A 26,011-nucleotide genomic window follows, 5' to 3' on the forward strand; every position below is an offset into this window, starting at 1 on the left:
AAGGTTCTAGACCCATAAGTATCAAGTGGATATTTAAAAAGAAATTGAGACCTGATGGTACAATTGATAATATATAAGGCTAGACTTGTAATTAGGGGCTTTACCCAAAAGCAAGGTGTTGATTACTTTGATACTTATTCTCCTGTGACTAAAATAGTGACCATTAGAACTCTTATTGCCTTAGCCTCTATTCATAATTTAGTGGTATACCAAAAGGATGTTAAAACAACTTTTCTAAATGGTAATTTAGAGGAAGAGATCTATATGACTCAACCTGAAGATTTTGTGGTCCTAGGACAGAAAGATAAAGTATGCAAATTGAGAAAGTCCTTATATGGCCTAAAGCAGGCACCTAAGCAGTGGTATGAAAAGTTCAATGGCACATTAATGGTTGATGGTTTTGTTATGAATGCTTTTGATACCTGTGTTTATTCTAAAATGATAGGATCAGATTGTGTGATTATATGTTTATATGTGGATGACATGTTAATCTTTGGCCCTAATGTGAATGTTGTTAATGAGACTAAGATTTTTTGTATTCTAAGTTTGAATGAAAGACCTTGGAGAAATTGTGATGTGATTTTAGGCATTAAAATTAAAAGAAGTGTTAATGGCTTTTCTTTGAGTCAGTCTCATTACATTGAGAAGATGTTGAAGAAGTTTGATTGTTTTGATGTTGCTCCAGTAAGAACTCCTTATGATCCTAGCATACACTTGAAAAAGAATAAAGAATCCAGTGTTTCTCAAACTGAATATGCTAAAATAATTGGGAGTGTAATGTTTCTCATGAACTATACTCGGCCTGATATAGCTTATGCTGTTAGTAGATTGAGTAGATATACTCATAATCCAGTAGTGAACATTGGAATGCTCTTCATCGTTTGTTAAGGTATTTGAGAGGTACTATGGATTGGTGTTTGCATTTTAATAAGTTTTCTGCTATTTTAGATGTTTTTTGTGATGCAAGATGGGTAACTGACAATGATGAAGTTAGCTCCACTAGTAGTTATGTGTTTACTTTGGGTGCAGGTGCTATTTCATGGAAGTCTTCCAAACAGACTTGTATAGCACGTTCTACTATGGAGTCTGAGTTTATTGTTCTTGAGTTGTCAAGGCAAGAAGCTGAGTGGTTGAGAAGCCTTTTGGCAGATGTGCCGTTGTGAGGAAGACAAGCTTCACCAGTCTCCTTACATTGTGACTCACATGTGGCAATTGGGATTGCTAAGAACAGTGTATACAATGGAAAAAAGAGACATATTCACATCAGACATGGTGTAGTTAAACAGTTGTTGAAGCATGATGTTATCTCATTGGAATATGTAAGGTCCGAAAGAAATTTGGCGGATCCCTTAACCAAGGGTTTAGCAAGGAAAATGATCCTTGAAACGTTGAGGGGGATGGGGCTAAAGCCTATGGATTGAGGTAATATGGTGAATACCCATTTGTGGTCACACGAAGCCACATAGGCCATCAATAAACACTAAATTTCCTATCCCTATGGCGTGTAGTAGTGTTTATAAGGTTGAGTTTTTTTTGCTCTTAATGATTTCATAGCCTTAAGGTGGTCTATGAGATAGACTTGATGGAATCACCTGCGTGAGTGTAAAGGTGTGGTCGCCTTTTATGAAAGACTTAGGCCATCTTTCTAAAACACTCATTAGACCCAAGTGGGTGTGCATGACCATAAAAGCACTTTTGTGAGTATCGCGGAGTTTACATAAAACTAAGGATATAGTATGTGTTGTGGGGTCTCAACTCATGTCCATTTAGTTCAAGAGTACTTCACTTTTTGGATATTTGTTGTTGCCTCATTTCACTACGTGTTAATTCAAATCGAAAGATATTGACACTTAAGTACATGTTCCTTCTTTTTCCCAGAAATTATTTCTATTATTTATCTTTGCATTAGTGGGATTGTGAGAGTTATGTATTGCTATTCTAGTCAATTATTTGTTGGTACCAAAGCCAAAGTCTCTTTGTGGGTTCTTTTCCTTACTCATCTTTTCTCCTCTATGAAGTGCAAATGTCCTACATAAATGGAGGAAAGTCTTTCTTTCCTCCTTATATTGAATTGTGGGTTGTTGGTTAGTAAATGGGCTAAAACAAGACATGGGCCTTGCGCACATCAGAATTGGGTTCCGTAGGCAAAAGTGATAAATTTGCCCCCTCCCCCCATGCTACATGAGGCCCAAATTAAATCTGGTTTTACAATTTTTTTTTTTTTTAATATTTCGGGCTTATCCGAAATTGTCCAAGTACATCCTTACCTTAATGTGTCCAGATTCATGCCATGAAATTGATTATTCAGATTTGTAACCTATACAATTATGTGAGCCATTATTCAGCCATTATGGTCATAACCGTTGGCTGATTTATTTCCTTTTATCTGAACGGTCGTTTTTTATACCTATATATTTGGAGGTCTGCCTTTGGTCAGATACACAGTAAAAAAAAAAAAATATATATATCTTCTCTTCTTCTTCATATGTCTTTCTCCTTCTAGTTTCTGGGCAACAGTTTTTTGCAAGCTCTATACTTCCAACCACTAGTGCAGGTGTTCGGGAGTTGTTGTGGAACCTTGGGGAGCGTACCGGGCTAAATGATTTGCACCGTGATCTGTCCGGAAATCTCTTTCAAGGCAGTGGCTTGCCACGACACAACTGTGGTTTCATAATTTGTTTTCTTGTTTTCCTTGTAATTGATATATATTGTTCTTTATTTTTACTAACAGAATATTGCATAAGGAGGTTATCATTCCATTCAATATATAGAGGGGGTATCATTTCGCAACCCTTCAGTGTTACGGGGTAAAATGGGATTGTTTTACTGTGCGGTATCAATAATTTTTGTTATACTGGAGTTCTACGATGGGCAATCTGAAGTATTTGGTAATGCCAATGTTGCTTGCCAATGTTGCTTTTTACAGCATTGCAGTGGTACATTTTTTTTGTCTTTTTGGCTCTTTGCGTGAAACATTTATATTTATAGTGATTGGACATGAAGTTGTCTTTTCCCTTGTTGAAACTTATTTAATTTGTATTCATTCTATTTCCTAAATTAAAAAATTTAAATGCCTGCACGCAACACTTTTTCCTTCTCAATTCGTGTAATTAATGTAAATGTACTCTCACAAGAAATATGGTTTTCTTGCACGTTGTTATCTCATACAAAATTAGTGGCTTTTGGATTAGTGAAATAGTGGTTTGAAATTTGAGTTTATACAATATACCGCAGTAGAATTTTTTTTGTCACTTTCAAGTAAGATGATTATTTGCTTTAAACAAATTCATATTTAGGTGAGCTATAAGCTTTATACCAAATGAGTAAAATCTATCTGGCATATCAGCAGGGCTATATAAATCAAGCTGCATTTGCACTTGGCAGTACGAAATAGTTGGCACTATTATTAATACCTGATGATGACAAATCATCAATCTTTCTAGAAAATTCTTTCCGTAATCTTTCTAGATTAATTAAATTAATTAACCAACAAAACAAAACAAGACATACTTCCTCAAGCCGGATTATGAGCCCGTTTGGATTGGCTTATAGCTTAAAGTCAATACCTTTTTATAAGATGACAAATTTTCAATCCGCTTTAGATAAATTCTTTCGTCCAACTATTTTTTTGAGCTTATTTTAAGACAAAATGACTTTATAACTAAACACTCAAAAAAGCTAAAAACACCTTTATAAGCCAATCCAAACGGCTCTATAATTCGGACTACCCAGATTCCACTACTCCCTCAGTGTTAAATAATTTGTTGTGTTTTTCTCTTACACAAATATTAATTGGAAGATATTTTAATTATCTTACTCTTATTTATACTTTAACATATAAATTTCTCTTCCTTTAATAATTACTTTATCTATGTGTCAATTTCTCCATAATTTTGTTTATAATTTTCAAGAATAATTACTACTTCACTACGAGCAAAATTGGAAAAGAATAACGAATTTTATCGTAAACTTTTAAAATGAAACTCTCTTTGTTTTAAAATATTTATCTGATTTTGATTTGATACGAAGTTTAAGAAAGTAAAGAAATTTTTTAAATCTCGTAGTCTTAAATTAAAAATATGTACAATGTATCAAAGTGTCTTTTAATCATGTGATCTTAAACATGCTAGTGGAAAGTTGGAACTAAAGAGATGCAAAAAATGGAAAAAGACATTTTTTTTAAACGGATAAAAAAAGAGTAAGACAAATATTTTGAAACGGAGGGAATAAATAATTTGAGATAAATATTTTTAATAATTTGAGATCAAAAGAATAATAATAATAATAATAATAATAACAATAACAATAATAATATAATAATAATAAGTCTAAAAACAAACGCCAAAGTCAAAAAAGAGAAATAAATAAAAGGATTTCAAAATTGAGCATTGTTGCTTTTGCTTTTCTTAGAAGTCAGAAGCTTGAATGAATCAAATCAAATACCAATGCCGTTTCTCACCTTCTCTCTAGAAAATAAAAAATCCAATTATATCCTTTCCCAAATCCTCGATCTTCAATATATATTTCACAAAAGTAAGATAATAAATAATAATATTACATATCATCGGAAATGTTGTCAACGGAGCAGTTAATGATGGGCGATGGCGTTGGAGGACCACGTTACGTGCAGATGCAATCGGAACCACCGGAACCTTCTAGGCTGTCATATTCATTTCGCGAGGATAATAGTCATGAATCGACTCGAATATTCGATGAGTTGCCTCAGGCTACAATCATCCAAGTCTCTCGTCCCGATGCCGGTGACATTAGCCCTATGCTTTTAACATACACAATTGAAGTCCAATACAAGCAGGCACTCTCCTTCCCTCCATTTTACCTTGTTTTTGATTCGCAATTAGGTTAATTCCCGTTGTTTTGTTACAAAATAATTGTTGCTACTTTTTTGTTTTAAGGTAGGCAATTAGGATAAATAGCAGTATTTTGGCTATCCAATACAAGCAGGCACTATTATTCACTCGATTTTGACTTTGCTTAGCTTTTGATTTTTTTTTTTTTTTTTTACTTCGCAATTAGGCTAATTCCTATAGATTTGTTACAAAATTATTGTAGGCAGTTTTTATTTTTTAATCAAGGAGTTTTTAATTTTCAGAAAATAGTTGTTGGCAGTTACTTTCGATATCTTTTTTTTTTTTTTTTTTTTTTTTTTTTTTGTGTGTGTGTGTATGTGTGGATAAAACAGCTAAAATCAGCAAACATAACGGCAGTTAAACATCAATTTTAGTCTTGATTACTAATGGAGATTCAAATTTTTACAATAAAAGATATCGCTTTGAGGTGAGAAGGGCCAAAATTTGCATAGCTAAAGGTATTGTGAGTAAACAAGGAACGGATATAGAGTACCCATATAGCTGAGTCCAACTAGTTTGGGTTTGAGACTTAGTTGAAGCTCTTGTCGTCATTGTTCTCGCTGAAAAAGGGTTTGCATTTGCTACTAGAAATTGTTGCAGCTAAATAACCTTGACATCAGTTTCCCTTACATTTTCTACTCTGAGTGATAAATGACATGAAAGATTTAACTTGTGAAGTCTTAATATTGAAGTGTAGAATGTTGGTTAGAAATTCGTTTATGTTATCATTGTCAAAAAAAAAAAAAAAAAAAAAAAAATTGGTGCTCAAAGAGCAATAACCTTACTTAGTAGCTATCCTGTATGCCGAAACATCTTGAACGCCATTTGGTTGTTCCTGAGAATGATAGACTTAGTTTGTGTTAGTGGAGTTGTGATCCCCCATTCAAAACCATGTATTGGTCTTGATCTCCTTCTAGAAAGACCTTATTCCCTGAAATATTTTTCCTCCCTCTCTTTCAGTTGAGGCATTTTTGTTTAACTGTGCTACTTTTTTTTTTTCTTTTCTTTTGTCCTGTAGTTCAAGTGGCAATTGGTGAAGAAAGCCTCGCATGTATTTTACTTACATTTTGCATTAAAGAAGCGTGCATTCATTGAGGAGATTCATGAGAAGCAAGAGCAGGTAAATTGGGCTTTTCCTGTGAAATATTGTTGGTTCCATATTGTTTAGTTGCTTGGTGCATCTGGCAGCAACACAATTCTGATTTGACGGCTGTGACTATGGTGTACTTTTCATGACATTCTACTGACACATTTTAAAGGTCAAAGAATGGCTTCAAAACTTGGGGATAGGAGACCATACAGCTGTAATTCAAGATGAGGATGAACCTGATGATGAGGCTAGTCCTCTGCGTGCTGATCCTCTGCGTGCTGAGGAAAGTGCCAAAAGCAGGTGCTTCTTCATCTAGAACCAGTTTTCATGATAAAAGGGAAGCATTAAATACATCTATTCCTGTTATAATAGTTATCGTTCTTACAGGTGGTTTTTTGTTCAGAGATGTTCCGTCTAGTGCTGCTTTGCCAATAATTCGGCCAACCATCGGAAGGCAACATTCAATGTCAGATCGAGCAAAGACTGCTATGCAGGGTTACTTGAATCACTTTCTTGGAGATATAGATTTTGTCAATTCCCAGGAGGTATCTTCAAGTGGTTTTACTCTTGCTTTGCTTTGCCCTCTTTACTTGAAGAATCCTTTGCAAGTCTTTTTCCTTCTCCTTAGCCATAGGTTTAGGTCACCGGGTGTTTCTTAGTACTACCTTTCACTTTTGCCTCACTCTACTGAGCTCTCCTGGGAATGACATTTAGCCTTGATGCCTAGTTCCTAGATATCTAATCTTGTGGGACTTCCCTCATCTCTCAAGATGTCTTTCCATGATTACTAGCTGATAAGCGTATTTCCCTGCTTAGTAGATGTTTCTATGTTGACATAATTGCATCTCTATGAAACAAACTTCAAAATGTAGTTTGATCCTTTATTTATGAAAATGCCGGAGAAAGAACTTCACTGACTTAACCATCTAAGAACTGTCTTGCTCCATGCCTTCTTTTATAGTCCGTTAGGAATTTAGATGGTTCTTGTAAAGTGACACAAATCAGCAAGAACATAAAAAGGACATTTTCATTTGCCTCGCACAATACCAGAAAAAGTTGTTCATCATGTACATTTGTAATAAATAAGAGTTCATATATTTGTGTTGAGGTGCCATGTGTGCTCCTCCATCAGGAAGTGATGTGTGTCTGTAAAAGATTACGAATCCTATGTTCAAGTTCCCAATGTTTTAGCTACCTTATAAGGTTATTGGTTTGAATCTTGAATGTCACTTCTAGGGAGAATGTTTTTGCTCTTCTAAGGGTAATATCTAAGAAAGAAAACCCAAATTTATGATCTTTCAACAGGTAGTTTAACACTTACATTCTGTAGGCACATATTGCCCTTTCCCCACCCGCAGCACCCACCCCTCAAAAATGAAAAAAAGGAGCGCCCTCCACAGAAATGAAGTTGATGGCTACTTATGGAAGCAAAAAGAAAGAAATAAAGTGATGACTAAGAATGATGTTAGAGGATTCAGTTGGGTCACAACCAAATTCCTTGGTCATTATTGCAGTATAGGGAGTCACATAAATCAAATGCTTTCTGCCATCTTTGCGATATATATCTGTTCGTGCTACTAGCCGGCAGTCACAATAGGAATTGTGGGTAATTCTAATTTAAATAACATTTCTCGGCAGAGTCAACATCAAGTGTCATAGCTTTAATATTCTAGATTCTCATTGAACATCTTGCAGGATTTCACCATTCAATTACTGACTAGTTCCCAGATATCCCTTTCCTGTATGTGGAAATATCTTCTAACATATACTTGGTGATAGTGTACTACCTTGGTTTTATACTTGAAGATGGCTCAACAGCTGTACTTTTTCTCTACGTGTTACAATGAATTGTGATAGAGCGCCAAATAAGCCATAGCTCTACTCCCGACTCGAAATCCATAAAGGACTTAATGCTAAAAACACTTTCCCCAAATTATATAATGTCAAGTGTGATAGCAAATATGTGTAGGCACTTGGCAACATCTTAGTTCACTGGAATGAAATTACAGGTTTGCAGGTTTCTGGAAGTTTCAAGATTATCCTTTTCTCCAGAGTATGGTCCTAAGCTAAAAGAAGACTTTATTATGGTGAAGCACTTACCAAAAATTCAAGATGACGATGATATTCGGAAATGTTGTTCATGTCAGTGGTTTGGTTGCTGTAAAGACAACTGGCAGAAGGTAGCCTTACTTTCTGGTTCATACGTATATGGTTCTCTTGTTTTAGGATGGTTACACGTATCAACTCAGTCTCGCAGCTGTCCATTTGTTGGATAATCTCCTACCTGCAAAAAGAACTTGGAGGGCACAATAATCACTTAGTGAAAATTGAGAGTTCTTTATATAATTTCCAGATTTTACTTCTTCTTTTTTGATAATAAGTATTTTCCAGATTTTACTTTTATGTGAAAGTTTATCGCAAGGGTATGTCTGAACTCTGAAGCATTAGTTTGTCGTAGAGCATGAAAGCTTCAAATTTCTTTGGAGCATTCTACCGATTCCTGTATCTCTTAGTGTTAATGACTAAAATATAGGTGATTCTGCAAGAGTGGCCTTCACTTCGTCTAGAGTAATGGTTTTGAGTCTCACAAATTGTAAAACCATTGATGAGACAACTTTATTGAAATTTGTAAGTGGACATCTATGTAATTTCTAGTTTAATTTTATGCTTGGTTTTGAAACAACGCCAAAACTAGTTGTGTTCTTTAGGCCTGAGGTTTTCAAGTAGAATATATTTGTTTACTATATAAATGAAGTTCTTGTTATGTTGTTATTGACATAATTCTTCTGGTTCACGGCCTTTCCGTGTGATATTTGAACTCTGGGCATAGTGCACGGGACTTGTGGGTGAACTGGAGGTAATTGATTTTGACATCTAAATTGGCCAATTTCCATTTGCTGGAAAAAGATTAGTGCAGTTTGATACTCTCTCTTTCAACCTTGTTTGTTTTGCTTGTTCGTGTGAATCCGACATTTCCTCCTTTTATGCTGGTTAGCTTTATTATGTATGCTATTCTACTGTTAGAGGGAGTGCTTTTTGGAGTTTTTTTTTCCAAAGTTTTAAAATTGAGCTTATAAAGCAACGAAAATGACTTTTGACATGGAGTCATATCTGAATCTTTCAAGTTTTATGTATGGCTTAGGATTTTTGCCTTATTCTAATCTCCAAGTTATGTTTTCAATTTTTCTAGGGCTTTGAGTAATTGTCTAAATTTGATTTAGAGATCCTGTTTGATTCTTGGTTGGATTCTTTTCAGGTCTGGGCTGTATTAAAACCTGGATTCCTGGCTTTCCTCAAAGATCCATTTGACCCCGAACCGTTAGATATAATAGTGTTTGATGTGCTACCAGCCTCCGATGGCAATGGAGAGGGTCGCGTTTCTTTAGCAAAAGAAATAAAAGATGGAAACCCTTTACGCCACTATTTTAGGGTAAGCAGCTTATGAAACTATGATGCTTTTGAAGAACTCTGCTCTTTATTTTTTAGAGTGGCAATTCAGCCAATTCCTCTAGAGGCATGGTGATATTGTATTTAGTAAGTTGAACTAGTTTCTGTTACCTTCTAAAAAAAGTAAGTTGAACTAGTTAAAGAAGCTTGGGATTCCACCTTGTGTTTTACAATAGAATTTTTTCTTAGGTGTCTTGTGGTACAAGGTGTATCAAACTGAGGACCAAGAGCAATGCTAAGGTTAAAGACTGGGTAGCAGCAATTAATGATGCAGGGCTTAGGCCACCTGAGGGATGGTGTCATCCTCACAGGTTTGGTTCTTATGCTCCTCCTAGGGGTTTGACAGAGGATGACAGTCAGGCTCAGTGGTTTGTTGATGGTGAATCAGCATTTGAAGCTATAGCTTTGGCTATTGAAGAAGCAAAGTCAGAGGTCTGCGTTTAAGTTTGAATCTGTTACAGAAGCCAATTTTATCTAAATGAACAAAGTTAGAAAGGATTTGGGTGATTTGATGTTTCCACAGATCTTTATATGCGGCTGGTGGGTGTGCCCCGAACTTTATATGCGACGTCCCTTTCACACTAATGCATCCTTCCGGCTTGATGCTTTACTGGAAGCCAAAGCAAAACAAGGTGTTCAGGTTGGTGATTAAGCTTGTTTAAATTATTCATTAGGTTCTGATTGTTTAATATCTAATATGAAATGGAGAGAATTTCTTGTCGTTTGGTTTTGCTCTTATGACTTATCCTTCTTAATCTATAGTAAGGTAATGTGTTTTTAGAGAGAAAGGTTCTACAATTCTATTGTGAGAAATATTTGAACTTGTAAATCAGAGTTCACGTTTCTTTTCATAAACTCAGTGATGTGTCAGACTGTCAGTGTGAGTGTACTGATTATAACTAGCATCTCATCTTTTTAATGTATCAGTCCGGCCAGAATTCAGCTTGTGATTTATTTATTTATGAGTGGTACCACATGATGTGCCAGTCTCTTCCACCCCCCCCCCCCAAAAAAAAAAAAACCACCCCACCACACACACACATAAAAAAGTGTTGAGATTTTGCAACGATTTATAAATATGCAGTGACTTGTGTGAAGCTCAATTCCTTTATTGATAACTGCTGTTCGATGTATTATGTTGTGTAAGGGATCTCTAGTTCTGATAGTGCTGTGGTCTTTCATTTCCTGTTTCTCTCACCCTTTTTTTGGGGTTGGGGGGGGGGTGTGTGTTAGTTAGTTGCTTCATTTCCTTAGGTTTAGGTAGATAGAGCCTGTCAAACGTGTGTCATCTCAAATATTTTACCAGATTAGGTGGTTTCTTATTTTCTTGTCCGTTTTCCGTGTGATGTCATGTTTACTTCTGATTATTGAAGTCTAAAAAGCTTTAGTTCATCTTCTAATGCAGATCTACATCCTTCTGTACAAAGAGGTTGCTATTGCTTTAAAAATCAACAGTGTGTATAGCAAGAGAAAGCTGGTAGGCATCCATGAGAATGTCAGGGTGCTGCGTTATCCTGATCATTTCTCAAGCGGTGTGTATCTATGGTATGTGTTTCCTGAACATACTTATTGTCTTGTTTCGTTATTGTTATTGGCAATAGCTACTCTATTTACAACTAATGGTTATGTATGGTTACATATAGGTCCCATCATGAAAAAATTGTCATTGTTGACCACCAGATTTGCTTTCTCGGAGGACTGGACCTGTGCTTTGGTCGTTATGACTCACCCGAACACAAAGTGGGTGATTGTCCACCTCTTATATGGCCTGGAAAAGATTATTATAATCCAAGGTGTTCTTCCGCACTAACTTTTTAAGAAAGCTATTTTTTAGTTTGTTTGGAACTAGTGATACGTCGCTTTGAATCATAAATAATCAAATGCGAGAATTGTGAACAGTGAGTAAATCCCATTTTATTTTAAAGGAAAATTAACTTTCTGTGGGTTATACTAAAATAATTTTCCCTAGAATATTGATCATCTTCAGGTGCACATAATTAAAACATTATTGTATAAAATTCTGATATACTTGTAGCTAAAGTATAAGCATAGGAAAAATGTTGAAATACTCTGTACTACTGACAGCAGTTTAATTTAATTCGTTTGGTCCCTTCGTTTAGATAACCCCCCGTCTGGTATCTTTTTTTGCCTTGGACTTGAAGAAATGAAGTGTAACCTCTATACCTGTGTAGTCAACAACAGAAAGAGATGGTTGTGTGACAAAATAACAGAAGGCAAGAAAATAAATAGATAACTTGATAAAGGAATGCAAGAGAAACTCTACATAAAAATTTGAGATACAGTTCACATCTTATATTCATTCAATGAGGGGGTAATTTAACGTCAGCTCTAACACACCGATATGCTAACGTTCTAACACCTCCTCCGCTTAAACTCAAGTTGGGGAAAGGAACCCATCTTGTGTCTTCATGTTTTGAAGAACACAAGAAGAATAAACTCATTGGAAGGTTGGTATTGATAGTGTCGCTAAATACCCGGGAGAAAAGTTTTGATCACTAGAAACTCTCCTGAAAAGTTGGTAGGAATAATGACTGAAGAAATGGTTGAAATGTTGGTTTGATATGCAGAGAGCCAATGGAGGGGTCTTCATAAAGAGGCATTATGCCGCAAGAGAAGTTACTATAAAGAGCAAGAACAGTAAAACTACAAAACGAGGGAAATTTTTGGGGGTAATGACATAAGGCCGCTTGCTGAATGGCAGAAGCTACTTAAAGCTTTACCAAATCATAGAGGTTCCAATACCATATGAGAAAATTGAGAGAAGAGTAAATAAATAACTTGATGAATGTAATACAAGCAGGGTGGATCTAAGGTATCAGGTGTGGATTCCCGGAATCCAGTAACTTTTGTTCAAACCCTATATTTAGTTTGAGAAATCTATCAAGTATACAACAACAACAACAACAACAACATACCCAGTGAAATCCCACAGTGCGGGGTCTAGGGAGGGTAAAATGTACGCATACCTTACCTCCATGTCGGAAAATGTAGGCTATTTCCGGAAGACCCTCGGCTCAAGAGAAAACATGATGAGAAAAGATAAGCAGGAACAGTTCAAAGCAATACGAGAATGAAACTAACGAAAGCGAAAAAGCCATGATAAAGCAGTATGAGAAAACAGAAACAGTAGCTACCACAGATAAATACGATAATCGTGGTACACGGACTAACATATAGTTGCACGAATCAAAGGACAAGAAAATGAAGATCAAAACTGCGACTACTAGTACGACGGGATACTAGCCTTCTACCCTAATCTGAGTCCTCCATAGCCTCCTATCTAAGGTCATGTCCTCGGTAAGCTGGAACTGCGTCATGTCCTGTCTAAGCACCTCTCCCCAATACTTCTTCGCCTACCTCTACCTCTTTCGAAACCGTCCATAGCCAACCTTTCACACCTCCGCACCGGGGCATCCGTGTCTCTCCTCCTCACGCCCAAACCATCTCGGTCCGCGCTTCCGCATCTTATCCTCCACTGATGCCACCCCCACCTTATCTCGGATATCTTCATTCCTAATCCTATCTCGCCTGGTGTGCCCACACATCCTTTGCAACATTCTGATCTTTGCAACTTTCATCTTCTGGACGTGCGAGTTTCGATCGCTCAAAGACTCGCCCCGTACAACAAAGTCGATCTCACTACCACTTTGTAGAACTTGCCTTTAAGATTTGGTGGCACCTTCTTATCACACAGCACTCCTAAAGCGAGCCTCCATTTCGTCCACCCTGCAGCAATACGATGCGTGACATCATTGTCAATATCCCCATCTCCTTGTACAATATACCCAAGATACTTAAAGCTTCCTTTCTTTTAGATGGCCTGGGTACCCAGCCTCACTTCCACGCCAGCCTCACGTGTCTCATCACTAAACTTGCACTCTATGTACGCCTTTCTGGTCCTACTCAACTTGAACCCTTTAGACTCCGCAGTTTGTCTCCAAACCTCAAAGATAAAGCATTCTACCCGTTGCGGGTCTCGTCAATCAGACTATGTCATCCGCAACATAGCGCACCATGGCACCTCACCTCGAATTTGCCGCGTCAAACCATCCATCACCAAGGCAAATAAAAAGGGCTAAGAGCTGATCCCTGATGCAACCCCATCTCCACTGGGAAGTGTTCCGAGTCTCCTCCCACTGTTCTAACCCTGGTCTTGGCTCCCTCATACATGTCCTTGATCGCCTTAATGTACGCCACAGGTACACCTCTATCCTCCAAGCATCTCTATAAAACCTCTCTTGACACTTTATTGTAGGCCTTTTCTAGGTCGATGAAAACCATGTGTAAGTCTCTCTTCCTCTCCCTATACTGCTCCACCAATCTCCTCACAAGATAAATGGCTTCTGTAGTCGAGCGCCCCGGCATGAATCCGAACTGGTTCTCTGAAATGGACACGCCTCTCCTCACCCTCATCTCCACCACCCTTTCCCACACTTTCATAGTGTGACTTAGCAGCTTGATACCTCTATAGTTGTTGCAACTTTGAATGTCGCCCTTGTTCTTGTACAAAGGAACCATCGTACTCCACCTCCATTCCTCGGGCATCTTCGTCGTCTTAAAAATGACATTAAACAACCCAGTCAGCCACTCCAAACCTGCCCTGCCTGTACTCTTCCAAAACTCCCCAGGAATCTCGTCTGGCCCGGTCGCTCCTCCTCTACGCATCCTACGGATAGCTCCCTTAACCTCCTCTACTTTTATACTCCTACAATACCCAAAATCGCGTCGCCCCTCAGAGTACTTCAAACCTCCCAACACAATGTCTCTGTCACCTTCTTCGTTCAAGAGTTTATGGAAGTATGACTGCCATCTCCGTCTAATAAGAGCATCCCTCCAACAATACTTTGCCATCCTCGTCCTTGACGCACTTTACTTGATCCAGATCCTGTGTCTTTCTCTCCCTTACCTTGGCTAGCCTAAACAACTTCTTATCCCCGCCTTTGTCCTCTAGTTCTGCATATAGGCGTTCAAAAGCTGCCGTTTTTGCCGCCGAAACTGCCAACTTCGCTTCCTTTCTCGCAATCTTATACCTTTCCCTATTCGTCCGCTTTTCCTCCTCGTCTTTGCTATCTACCAACTTCGCATACGCCACTTTCTTTGCTTCCACCTTCCCTTGGACTTCTCCATTCCACCACCAGTCCCCTCGGTGCCCACCACGATGACCTCTCGAGACCCCCAGTACATCTCTAGCTGCTTCCCTAATACAGTTGGCCGTCCTCTCCCACATACTGCTCGCGTCCCCCCTACTCTCCCAAGCCTCCATATCCATCAACTTCTCCCCATCTCACCGGCACTAGACAAAAAGTCGACTACCCCACCTCGATCCTCTGCCTACCATCCACGACCCTCTTTTTCTTCTTTCTCTTAATCTCCAAATCCATCACTAAGAGCTTATGCTAGGTCGTAAGGTTCTCACTCGGAATGACCTTGCAGTCTTTACAAAGACCTTTATCATCCTTCCTAAGGAGCAAAAAGTCTATCTGCGTCGCAGCCGTCGAACTACGGAAGGTTATCAGGTGCTGCTCCCTCTTCAGAAAACTCGAGTTGGCTACCACCAATCCAAAAGCTTTTGCAAAATCCAGGAGTGCGACCCCTCCTCTGTTTCTGTTCCCGAAGCCAAAACCACCATGCTCATCGTTATAGCCCCCCCAAGATGACCCAATATGCCAATTGAAATCTCCTCCAATGAATAACTTCTCGGTGACCGGTATACCTCCCACCACTTCATCCAAATCCTCCCAAAAACGCCTCTTCTCTTCCTCGTCCAAGCCTGCTTGTGGCGCGTAAGCACTAATAATGTTCAATGTAAACCCTCCCACGACCAACTTAATCGCCATCATCCGATCATTGACTCTCCTAACCTCTACCACCTGATCCCTTAGCTCACTATCTACTAAAATGCCTACCCCATTCCTATACATCGACTTACCCGAAAACCATAACTTATACCCGTCCACCTCCTTAGCTTTAGATCCTACCCATTTGGTCTCTTGGACGCAAGCTATATTAATCCTCCTTTTCTTAAGAATCTTAACTAGCTCTATGGACTTCCCCGTCAAAGTCTCAATGTTCCAAGACCCTACTCTCAATCTAGACGTTCCCTGAACCCACTTACCACCCCTAACCCTAGCCCCCGTCCCCGACCGAGAACATGACCCTAGTCTACCATCGCTCACTAAAGCCACTAAGGCAAAATAAGTTGCTCAAAAATTTATCTAAAACAAATAGGAATAAACACTAAAGCAAAAGTTAGAAAGAAACTATAGGCAAGTCGGGCCACTACGCCAAGAATGATAGCACTATAAGTGAGAGGAATAAAGGGAAGAATGCAAGTCAAGAGGCAAAGAGAGCAGGCAAAAAAACTCAAGGCTAAAGGACAGAATTTTTATGGGCCACTGGAGGTACCAACTCCAGGTGAAAGAAACCTGTTCGCAGCAAAAAATACTGTTCACCGCCGAAGTTACTGTTCACGCCGGAATCTGCCGGAAAAATTGGGTACCTGTGCTGAACCGACCGGAAACCTACTGGAGATCGGTTTCCGGTTGCAGAAACGAAAAAAAGGAGCAAAAAAGCAAAGAAAAGAGAAGAGGGGAGGGGAGAGATCTGGCCGGAAACCTGCTGCCGCGGGTGCTCGTCGGTCAAAGAGAGGGTGGGAGAGAGAGGTACCTGGTTGGTAATGCCGTTAGGGGTGGAGGGAGGGGGTGGGGTGGAAGTTACCATTGGGGAGAAGGGGTAAGAGAGAGAGAGAGAGAGGAGAGAGAAACAGTCAGCCCAGGCAAAGAAATCCCAGAAATCTATCAAGTATATAAGAAATATTTGTTGGTAACCCACTAACAAAGTTGTCTCTTGGTCCAGCGGCAGAAATGGAACCTGCTTAAGCTTACTTGCCCTCCTCGAGGGGGGTTCGATTCGCCTTGGGCACTTACAGTGAAGTTTTCTTTTTAATTTGAGAATTGTTGTGAACCCATGAACTTTAAATCCTTGATCCGCTTATACAAGACACACCTACAAATAGGTATGAGATACAATTCACACGTTATATTTATTTCGGGAGGAAATAACTTAACACTAACTCCAACTTTCAACATTTTAAGACACTAACGATTCACAGTTTTTTTTTTTTTTTTTTTTGAGAAGGTAACATATTTGTATATTTATATATAGAGAGACTACACAAAACTGTGTAGTGCCCCTAATTACAGATTACAAAAGGGTAAGCATCTGATCCTGTGTCCTCTCACAAGGATTCTAAAACATCAGAGATTGATTCATTATCTTCTAAACCTATTCCTTTACACCAAAAGTAGAACAGCCCTAAACACTTCATGTTTATCTTCTGGAAATGGTTGGCTTTGTCTTTAAAACATCTTTGGTTTCTCTCTTCCCAAATTGTCCACCAAATGCAAGCTGGAATAATCTTCCATCTCATTTCCTGAATTGCATTACTGCCTTCTCTGTTCCAGCATGCTAACACATCGACTATCTTACTTGGCATGGTCCAGAGAATCCCCCTATGGTCCAGAGAATCCCCCTATAATTGAGGAACATCCTCCATAGTTGTTCAGTCAGTTTACAGTGCAAGAACAGATGATTAATTGTCTCAGGTTCCTCACCGCATAGAAAACAACTGGAACAACTGGAACATAGATTATGGCCTCTCTTACAAAGATTGTCCAGTGTGAGTGCTTTTCCTCTAGCTAGTAGCTATGTAAAACAAGATACTTTATAGGGAACTTCGACTTTCCATATCATCTTCCAAGGCCAACACCCGATTCACAGTTTAACAGCCTCTATTTAAAAGCTTCAAGCGGCTTTTGAGATAAAGTGTCAGTTAATCTAAACAAATATATGGAAGTTACTATAGAGGATGGGCATATTTTTGGGTAATTCCTTTTCAGGTCAACGTCAATGCTATACTGCTCTATGGAACGTGATGAAGGTTGTATGATTGATTGATTCCTTTAGATGAATGCTTCTCCCACTTAAAAATCTAGTCAATAAGTTCCTCATATTCATTCACCTTTTCCTTTAAGAACCAAAGTGTGAGTTGATCATCTAGGTAGTCCTCCTCAAAAAAAGAGTTGATAATCTGTGTAGTCCAGCCCTAAGAAGTTACTTCTGTTTGAAAGTTTGCTAGTTGCTCATGTAATACAACGTTCAGGGAATCTGAACCAAATTCCTGGGAAGACACCATGAAGGATGAATTAGATCGGAAAAAGTATCCACGTATGCCATGGCATGATGTCCATTGTGCCCTCTGGGGACCGCCGTGCCGTGATGTTGCTCGACACTTTGTTCAGCGCTGGAACTATGCAAAGGTTCATATTTGTTGTAAGCATATTCTTCTTTCACGGTTATGACTGTTGTTATATTGACATTTTCTATTATTCCTCAGAGGAACAAAGCTCCTCATGAGCAAGCAATTCCGCTACTTATGCCTCAGCATCACATGGTTATTCCTCATTACATGGGAATGAATGGTGAGAGAGACAATGGAAGTAATGGTGTTGCACGTCCTCATAAAAGTATCAAAAGACATGATTCGTTTTCTTCAAGATCTTCTTCCCAAGATATTCCTTTGCTTATGCCTCAGGAAGCTGAAGGGGGGGAAAGTTTTAAGGAGGAACTAAAAATAAATGGCTTCCATACAGGGCATAGTTTTCATGATCAGCGGAGCAGGTCTAGCAGAATCCCATTCTCTTTCCGGAAGTCCCGAGTAGAACCTCTAGTTCCAGATTTGCCAATGAAAGGATTTGTGGACGAGTTGGATCAGAATCTGGTGCAGCCTGGCATGAAGAAGTTGGACAAAGATTGGTGGGAAAAACAAGAGAGAGGTGATCAAGTTGTTTCACCTGAAGAAAATGGGCAAGTAGGTCCTCGTGTTTCGTGTCGTTGCCAGGTGAGTTATAATCATCCCATCCCTACATCTCTATGCGTGTCAATTTATTCAGTTTCTTCAAGCTTCTATTTCTTTGTTTATCTCTGCTGTTTTCTGGTATAATGAGCATCTGTTTAAACCGCTAAAACCGAAACTGCCAATAAAGTTGTTTTTAGAATTCACCAAATAATGCTGGAAGAGGAATCTCATGAATTTCTTGTTTAAAAAATTTCTCCGTACATTTTGGTTGACTGAATCAGAAAATGGAGGTTCGGATCAGGGTAGACGGTTAATAGGTAGTCGAGCGTTGTCCCACTTTCCTAGTATTAGTATTATTACCATAGGTCCTTGTTCTTTGATTTCTATTATTATATGTTGTTTCTTGTGCTTTGGTTATCGTATTATTCAGCTGTTGTTAGTGTTCCTTTCTTTTAGAATGCTATATCATGCTTCCCATATTATTTGTCATGGCTTCTTTACTGTCGTATTTCCTTTCTCTAAAACTGCTTTGAATTGCTTTCCTCAAGCTGAGGGTCTATTAGAAACAGCCTCTCTACCCACAAGGTAGTAAGGTCTATGTACACACTATCCTCCCCAGACCCCACTTGTGGGATGTCAACTGGGTATGTTTTTGTTGTTTGTATGAGAAAATGACAAAAATGGCCCTTTGATTAGAGGTAAGCTGAAAATAGTGCTAATAATCCTGTGGATATAGACCTTTCAGCTTTCCCAAGTACACAATTTGAAATGTCCTTTGTATCTCTTTTTTTGGTTGAAAATAGAAGAGTGTTCTGACTCGGACACTCATTGATGATTCATACAAATAAGAAAAGTAGGATTGTCCAACTCAGGATTCTTCTTGAGAGAGACACTTGAGTGGTGGAAACACATCTCCAGAATCTAAGTTTTGTCAACCTAGAGAAAGATATATTGGAACTATTGGCCCTAGGGCTTGGTTTAGAGGTAAGAGTGCAGCGCCTGATGTGTAGGTTAGGCGCACGTTGCGATTTTGAACCTTGCCGCAGACAAAATCATGGTATTTAAGTAGAGAAGAGAAGGGGGTGGGCCCATTATGCACCAACTGAACTATGTGCTACTGGCCCTCGGGAATTTCTCGTTGTAAAAACATCTACAATGAAACTATTGAACTTTTGATGTCATAAATACCTATTACTGGGTTGAGTACTGATGGAAATGGTAGAGGTATTTCCTTTGATGCCTGACCTGCTTAGACTCGCTCAGTATCTTTTTGTATAGATACAAAAACTTTTTGGTCAAATTCCGATTAGAAATGTTTGAATGAAAATTCTTTTAGAGAAAAAGCTTCATTCCTTGGTTTTATTAGGATATCCCGATAGAAATGGTAGATCTATTCTCTTCTTTCTTGTGTGAATACAGCCGTACATTGTTATGCATAGGAGTTAGGACCAGAATGTTAGGCAAAATTAAATTATAGTTCGAGTGACATACAGGGTGTTTTCTGGTCTAACAATTGACGACATTTTAATCAAAGAAGTGCTGCAGTAATGAGAATGTGAAGTGCTCTGCAATCGTTACCCAAAAAGGTTGGTGAAAAATAAAATAAGCGACAAAAGACTTGATTGATGCTATAAGGATTGGGACAGGCTTGAGTCATCTATCTTCTAACCGCAATGCCCCATCTGCATTCCTAGCTGCATCCTTGTTTTATCAACTAGATGAGTTTTGGCTCGTGCTTAGCATGAGCCCAACAATTGAAATTGTGATATAGTTTTGCTTACAAATCAGTTTGTTTAATCTTGAAGAGACACACACAAAAAACCCTTGTCCGTCCCTTGCTTCACTCTTCTAGGTAGTAGAAATGTCGGACATCTTCTCTTTTTCCGTTGGCTAATAAACGGATGAAACTGGAACATTTCATGTTAAAGTGTTGTGATCGGAGACTCTGCTCATATACCAGATACTAGTTAATATTGAATAACATGCCTAGGTAGATGTCATAACAGTTAAAATTTCTTCTGTCCATAATTTCTCTTGACTTTTGTAACATCTTTGCTTAATATTTTTGGAAGTTTGCTTTGTGCGCTGCTGGATGTGATATTTTATTCTTTGTATAAGTAATATCTCTGAACCTTTGTGGTTACAAATATAATTGAGCCAAATTGGATGGCACTTTTTTAGTTTGTAGTTTGCTTCTATAATGTAAATTGAATATTCAATTGTCGTTGGTTTGAATCCCCCTTATATAATTGCTTGTGGTGTTCTATATCTAATTGGGTCTTTGATTGTCATATAGTTGATATAAGCTCTTTGCTTTCAGGTTATAAGGAGCGTCAGTCAATGGTCAGCTGGAACAAGCCAAACTGAAGAAAGCATACACAATGCTTACTGCTCCCTTATCGAAAAGGCTGAACATTTTGTTTACATAGAGGTATGCATTCCTTTTTATGAAACCGTCATTTAGCTGGTGCCCATTAGCTGAATTAGGACGTCAAGTTTGTTGGTTCCCCAGAAAAATTGTCCTTGCTGATGGTTGTTTGGCAATAATCTCTTAAAAACTAGGGCCACATGAATTATAGAAGCTTGGCTCTGTTGAACTACTGGCACCACTTCTCCACCCTAACTTGTCCTTAAAAAGGATTATATCTGAGCCTTCTAGTTATAAAGTAGCGGGAGGGGTTTTGTTTGAACATTTTCTTCTTTTAGCGTACAACATAAGTTGTTTATATTGTGATATTGTGCAAACATTAATTGGTGTCTTTGTTTGGCATTCTTTTCAAAGATCTATTGCTTTAATAGTTAATACTGTTTATTATAGTGTTAATCTATGCATGAATCTGAACTTCTCTTTCTGTTTTAAGTATTCGTTTCTATTTCCTTGTGTATCGCTGTCTTTGCCTGTGGGTGGACGCTATAGCGAGTTGATGGTTTTTCATACTCTGGATATCTTGCTGCAATCCAAGCCTGGGAGCTGTTCATTGAGAAAATTTAATTTTGACTTATGTAGTAGTCTGGTGGAAGTTCAAGTCATCTCCTTTTTTTTTTTAAAAAAAAAAAAAAAAAAATCTTGAAAGCTTAACTTCTTTTGATGATTGTTTCGAATTATTTATGTACCGGGGACTATGCAATTTTTAGTTAACATCCTAATATCTTTATGACATGACTTCCTGTTTTGCCTTTTAGAGCCTGTTTGGCTGGGCTTAAAAAAAGCAGCGTTCCAGCTTATAAGCCAAAAAAATATAAGTTGGGGTAGCCTAACTTATTTTTTTTGGCGCTGCTTTAGATAAGCTAAGCCAAACGGGCCTAATTATTTTTTTGGGCTTATTTTAAGCACAAAATGGCTTTAAGCTGGCCAGCCAAACACTCAAAAAAGCTGAAAACAGCTTATAAGCAACTTATAAGCCAATCCAAACGGGCTCTTAGACTCTTACTCTCAAGTAAATTTTCCTGGATCAGTTAGTGAATAGTGACTATGTCCCAGATCCTTACGTACCTAGTTGTAGTGTTCTTTTCCACCCTTTCGCCCATGTCATTGTAATCAATTTCAGATTGCGATAGCAATGGAAGTACATTTTAGGACATAGCATGGTTAGCAAGCCATATATGTAGTTTGAAAACCATTCTCTATGATTTAGCACATTATATTCTGTTAACTGGTACTGTGGACACCTTCTATGGTAGGAGTTTAATTTTTTTTTTTTTTTTTGAACTGGAATGCTCAGTAATTTAAAGGTCTTTTTCTATTAAAAAGAATGAGCATTAAAGGTCTATTGACTACTTAACTAGGACTATTACAATATACTTTTAATATGTGGAAGATGACTCAGCTATCATATTCCTATAGTGATGCTGAATTTTGAATCAGATGTCTTGTTAGATCAACTATGAAGTGTCTTGTACTTTTGCTTTCTATTTCTTTCTCCTAATGATGAAATTTTCATTTTCAGGTAATTTTGTTCAACCTTGTATTATTGATTTACTGATTATGAGCAACCATTCAATGTGCCTGATATCTGACACAGCTGTAATGATTCTTTTTTCCAGAATCAATTTTTCATTTCTGGTCTATCTGGGGATGACATTATAAAAAATCGTGTTTTGGAAGCACTGTACAGGCGTATTATGCGAGCTTATAATGAAAAGAAGTCCTTCAGGGTTATCGTTGTGATACCACTTCTACCTGGCTTCCAGGTAACAGTACTACTAGACTGACCTACATCTTTTCTTGTGGATAGTTTTCTATATTTTCCACTAAGGATTAAGGTAAAACAGGGTGGTTTGGATGATAATGGTGCTGCTTCAGTTAGAGCTATTATGCATTGGCAATACAGAACAATATGCAGAGGATCTAATTCAATATTACATAATCTTAATGATCTCATGGGCTCTAGAATGCACGACTATATATCATTTTATGGTCTCAGAGCTTATGGAAGACTCTTTGATGGCGGTCCTATTGCATCTAGCCAGGTATTTTCCATCCTTCCTCAATTTTTACGACATACTCGATGAATTGTTAAGACTTCCCTTTCCATGTCCTAATATTTAGTGGACGTCTTCCTAGAAGTTTAGGCTGTCATGTCATTTTGTTTGTTAACTCTATCTTCTATGGTTGGGAAATTGATGCTTGCAACATTGAAACTTTACTTACAACTGGGTGGTGTCACTGGTGTGGATGAGTTTCACCTCTATGTCATGTGTCAAGGCTTCAGAACTGCTGCTTAGTGTTTTAGGGCTAAGGCTTGTAGCCATGTACTCTGTGCATTTTCTATATGATTTTCCTTATTCAATTACAACAAATCTAGACGTGTGTAAATCTAGACATACATTCACTTGATAACACTTGGTTTCTCCAGATATATGTGCATAGCAAGATCATGATAGTTGATGACCACACAGCCTTGATTGGATCTGGAAATATAAATGACAGAAGCTTGCTTGGTTCAAGAGACTCTGAGGTATTGCTGCTCAGTTTCGATCCTAAAAGACCATAACTCTTTTAAACGAGTGGAACCTTCAATTTTTGATAGAAGTATATCAACTAACTGAAACTGCCTGCATAATGTGGTTAATTTGCATGTACTCTGCATGTTGCTGCTCTGATATTCGCGGTGGGTCGAAAAGCGGATTTTTTCCTTTCCTTGTTTGCTCAATCCCCGATCCGATCTGTACCTAACCTTTCTTGCTAATTGCACTGACAAATGATATTGGAATATCTTTTTTTTTTTTTTTGGTAGTTACTGTATCTTAATTTGACTTGTCATTTATCTTCTCAAGAATCTTAGAAGGCAGCGACATGTCTCTCATGCTACCAAAAGAGGCTACTGAACTGCTATATAAAGCATCCCCCTTGGCTGGTTGAGTTCATAGGCTAATTAATGTTGTTCCACTTTCTGCTCAGTCCAATCACATACATGCAAAATCCCAGCAAAATACTTTGATATCACTCTTTTTCTTGTGGGGGAGACGGGACTGAGGACTGAAATTTGATATTATTGTGACATTCACTTTGATTATGTATACACTGTGGGATGTGATTTTAAATGTGGTAACTATCTTTTATCAAGTGTTGATGTCAAAATGGCTGTTACAAGAATTTAGTCTGCTTCACAGCCAAAGTTAGTCAATCAACCATGCCTGGATCTCAAATAGCTGGGCAAGCTATATGAAATCTCTGTAACCATTACGCGCTATTGCGCCAATTTGGTTCCAACTTCACTACCAAATTAATTCTTCAAAATACCATGTTTGAACCTCACATCAATAAAAAGCATCAATAGGCAAGTCCTATTGATATATTTAACCCAAAAAAAAAACTCACATGTTGTTGCCTCTTTGAGTTAGTAATAGCAAATTGATTGATATTCCGTTTTAAACAGTCCTACAAAAGGATGATCAGCTTAATATTAATATATGTTAACATTCTTTATATTGCATCATACCTGCAGAAGACGGCATCATATGTATTCATTTATTCTATGCACTCTTTTGACAGTTTTACTGACAGTTCCACCTCTGACTTATTTATGAGTCACTGTAGCTGTCTGGAGTCGTGTCCAGTGACAAGTTATACTCATTGTATTATGTTTTATTACCCAACCTCTTTTTTAATGATCAGCAGGATTGTGATTTTGTTGCAGATTGGTGTACTTATCGAGGACAAGGAGTTTGTCGATTCATTCATGGGAGGCAAGCCAAGAAAGGCCGGAAAATTTGCATTAAGTCTTCGCCTTTCGCTATGGTCTGAGCACCTTGGTCTTCGTACTGCCGAGGTGCTAACTTACTCTTAGGCTTGTCTGTTCCAGGCTATGTGAGTTTTCAGCTGACCAATCATTGTTCCTTGCTAGGTTGGTCAAATTAAGGACCCTGTGGTTGATCCAACGTACAAGGATATTTGGATGGCAACTGCTAAGGTGTGTGGTAAAATGCTTCTTTAAAGTTTTCATGATTCAAGTCCTTTTTTTTTTTTTTCACAGAAAAAATATTATATTGGTTTAAAATCAACTGAGTTATCATTTGCAAACCAAATTATTGACACTCAAAAATTTTTGCATGTGCGCTTTAACATGTCAACCTTTCTAATGCTTGAGTGTCGGTATTATTGTCAGACAAATACCATGATATACCAAGATGTTTTTTCTTGCATACCCAACGATCTGATGCAGTCCAGGTATAGCTAGCTGGCATCATTTTCTCACTCCATTTTGTCTTTCTTCTCCTTTCTTTTTTTGATCTCGTATTCTCCTCTGATGTCATGCAGGGCTTCACTCCGACAATGCATGGCATTCTCGAAAGAAAAACTTGGTCATACGACTATTGATTTAGGGATAGCTCCAAGCAAGCTAGAATCTTATCAGGATGGAGATATCGAGGGTATAGATCCCATGGAGAGATTAAAAGCTGTGAAAGGTCATCTTGTTTCCTTCCCTTTGGATTTTATGTGCAAAGAAGATTTAAGACCTGTGTTTAATGAAAGTGAGTACTATGCATCAGCTCAAGTTTTTCATTAAATCTTTTCCTCTAATGGACCATGAAAATCAGAAAAATTATCATTTGTCTCAGTGAGCGATGCTTTCTACAGAAAATATATAGGACGCCATTTCAGAGCATATAATTTTCCGCTTTCTTATTTTACTGTGTTCTGTATCATAACATTGTACAAAAGCGGCAACACACTTCAGGAGCTATTTGTTGAATACTGAGGAAGGTGCAAACATACTAAGATAAGCTTATGTAACTAGCAAACGTGGATAGAATTGTGGATACTGTGTTCACTTAGGCCAATGGGTTCACACTTCACAAGCTCAGAGGTCAATTTGACTGTTGGATTTGGACCTGTGACGCATGGTTCATGGCGGAGTGCTTTGAGCTACTAGCGGCACCGTGTCTCCATAGGATCTTTTCCAATTGTTTCAGTTCTAACTGGACATTTTGGGTAGATGAGGTCTCTATTGCCTCTATAGTAAATAGTTTTTTGGCTACATTCTCCATACCCACGCATTTGTGATTGGACGCTATAGAAGCTGTTTCATGTTCACTTATATTCATGCAATGTATAGAGATAATGCAGACTCTGCATTACTCTCTTCTCAGCAATTTCTAGTTATGAGTCCCGGGTTTTGCTTTGGGAAGCACTTTAGGTTGTATAATCAATTCGTATAATTTGTTTGATACTATTCTTGTATCTTTTAATTGTAAGGAATAAGGATCATGGTTGTGCAGTATTCA

At 38.1% G+C, this 26,011-nt stretch overlaps 1 protein-coding gene across 2 annotated transcripts; it reads left to right on the forward strand.

Moving 5' to 3' along the window:
* The first annotated feature begins 4,462 nt into the window (after nucleotides 1-4,462).
* LOC132034412 (phospholipase D zeta 1) lies at nucleotides 4,463-26,011 on the forward strand. Of its 2 annotated transcripts, XM_059424758.1 has the most exons (20): nucleotides 4,470-4,813; nucleotides 5,887-5,988; nucleotides 6,128-6,258; nucleotides 6,362-6,503; nucleotides 7,968-8,138; nucleotides 9,215-9,388; nucleotides 9,595-9,837; nucleotides 9,929-10,045; nucleotides 10,811-10,950; nucleotides 11,049-11,198; nucleotides 17,588-17,744; nucleotides 17,822-18,325; nucleotides 20,604-20,714; nucleotides 22,328-22,474; nucleotides 22,556-22,753; nucleotides 23,140-23,241; nucleotides 24,424-24,555; nucleotides 24,631-24,696; nucleotides 24,892-24,953; nucleotides 25,044-26,011. In XM_059424758.1, exons 1-20 carry the CDS (start codon nucleotides 4,571-4,573, stop codon nucleotides 25,291-25,293), a joined length of 3,342 nt encoding a protein of 1,113 aa, XP_059280741.1. In that variant the 5' UTR covers nucleotides 4,470-4,570; the 3' UTR covers nucleotides 25,294-26,011. The 2 variants fall into 2 exon arrangements, with proteins under 2 accessions (XP_059280742.1, XP_059280741.1); XM_059424759.1 differs by lacking the exons at nucleotides 24,892-24,953; nucleotides 25,044-26,011 and having other exon boundaries at nucleotides 4,463-4,813; nucleotides 24,405-24,555.

This window comes from Lycium ferocissimum, chromosome 10, assembly GCF_029784015.1.
Source record: "Lycium ferocissimum isolate CSIRO_LF1 chromosome 10, AGI_CSIRO_Lferr_CH_V1, whole genome shotgun sequence".
NCBI classification, from domain to species: Eukaryota; Viridiplantae; Streptophyta; class Magnoliopsida; order Solanales; family Solanaceae; genus Lycium; species Lycium ferocissimum.

What these genes read in the sequence shown, in the direction of transcription:
- LOC132034412 (XM_059424758.1), top strand. Translation starts at nt 4,571, where the DNA reads ATGTTGTCAACGGAGCAGTTAATGATGGGCGATGGCGTTGGAGGACCA. An exon ending in AGCGCTGGAACTATGCAAAG is followed by an intron (nt 17,745 to 17,821) that starts GTTCATATTTGT and finishes ATTATTCCTCAG; the next exon opens with AGGAACAAAGCTCCTCATGA. An exon ending in AACGATCTGATGCAGTCCAG is followed by an intron (nt 24,954 to 25,043) that starts GTATAGCTAGCT and finishes GATGTCATGCAG; the next exon opens with GGCTTCACTCCGACAATGCA.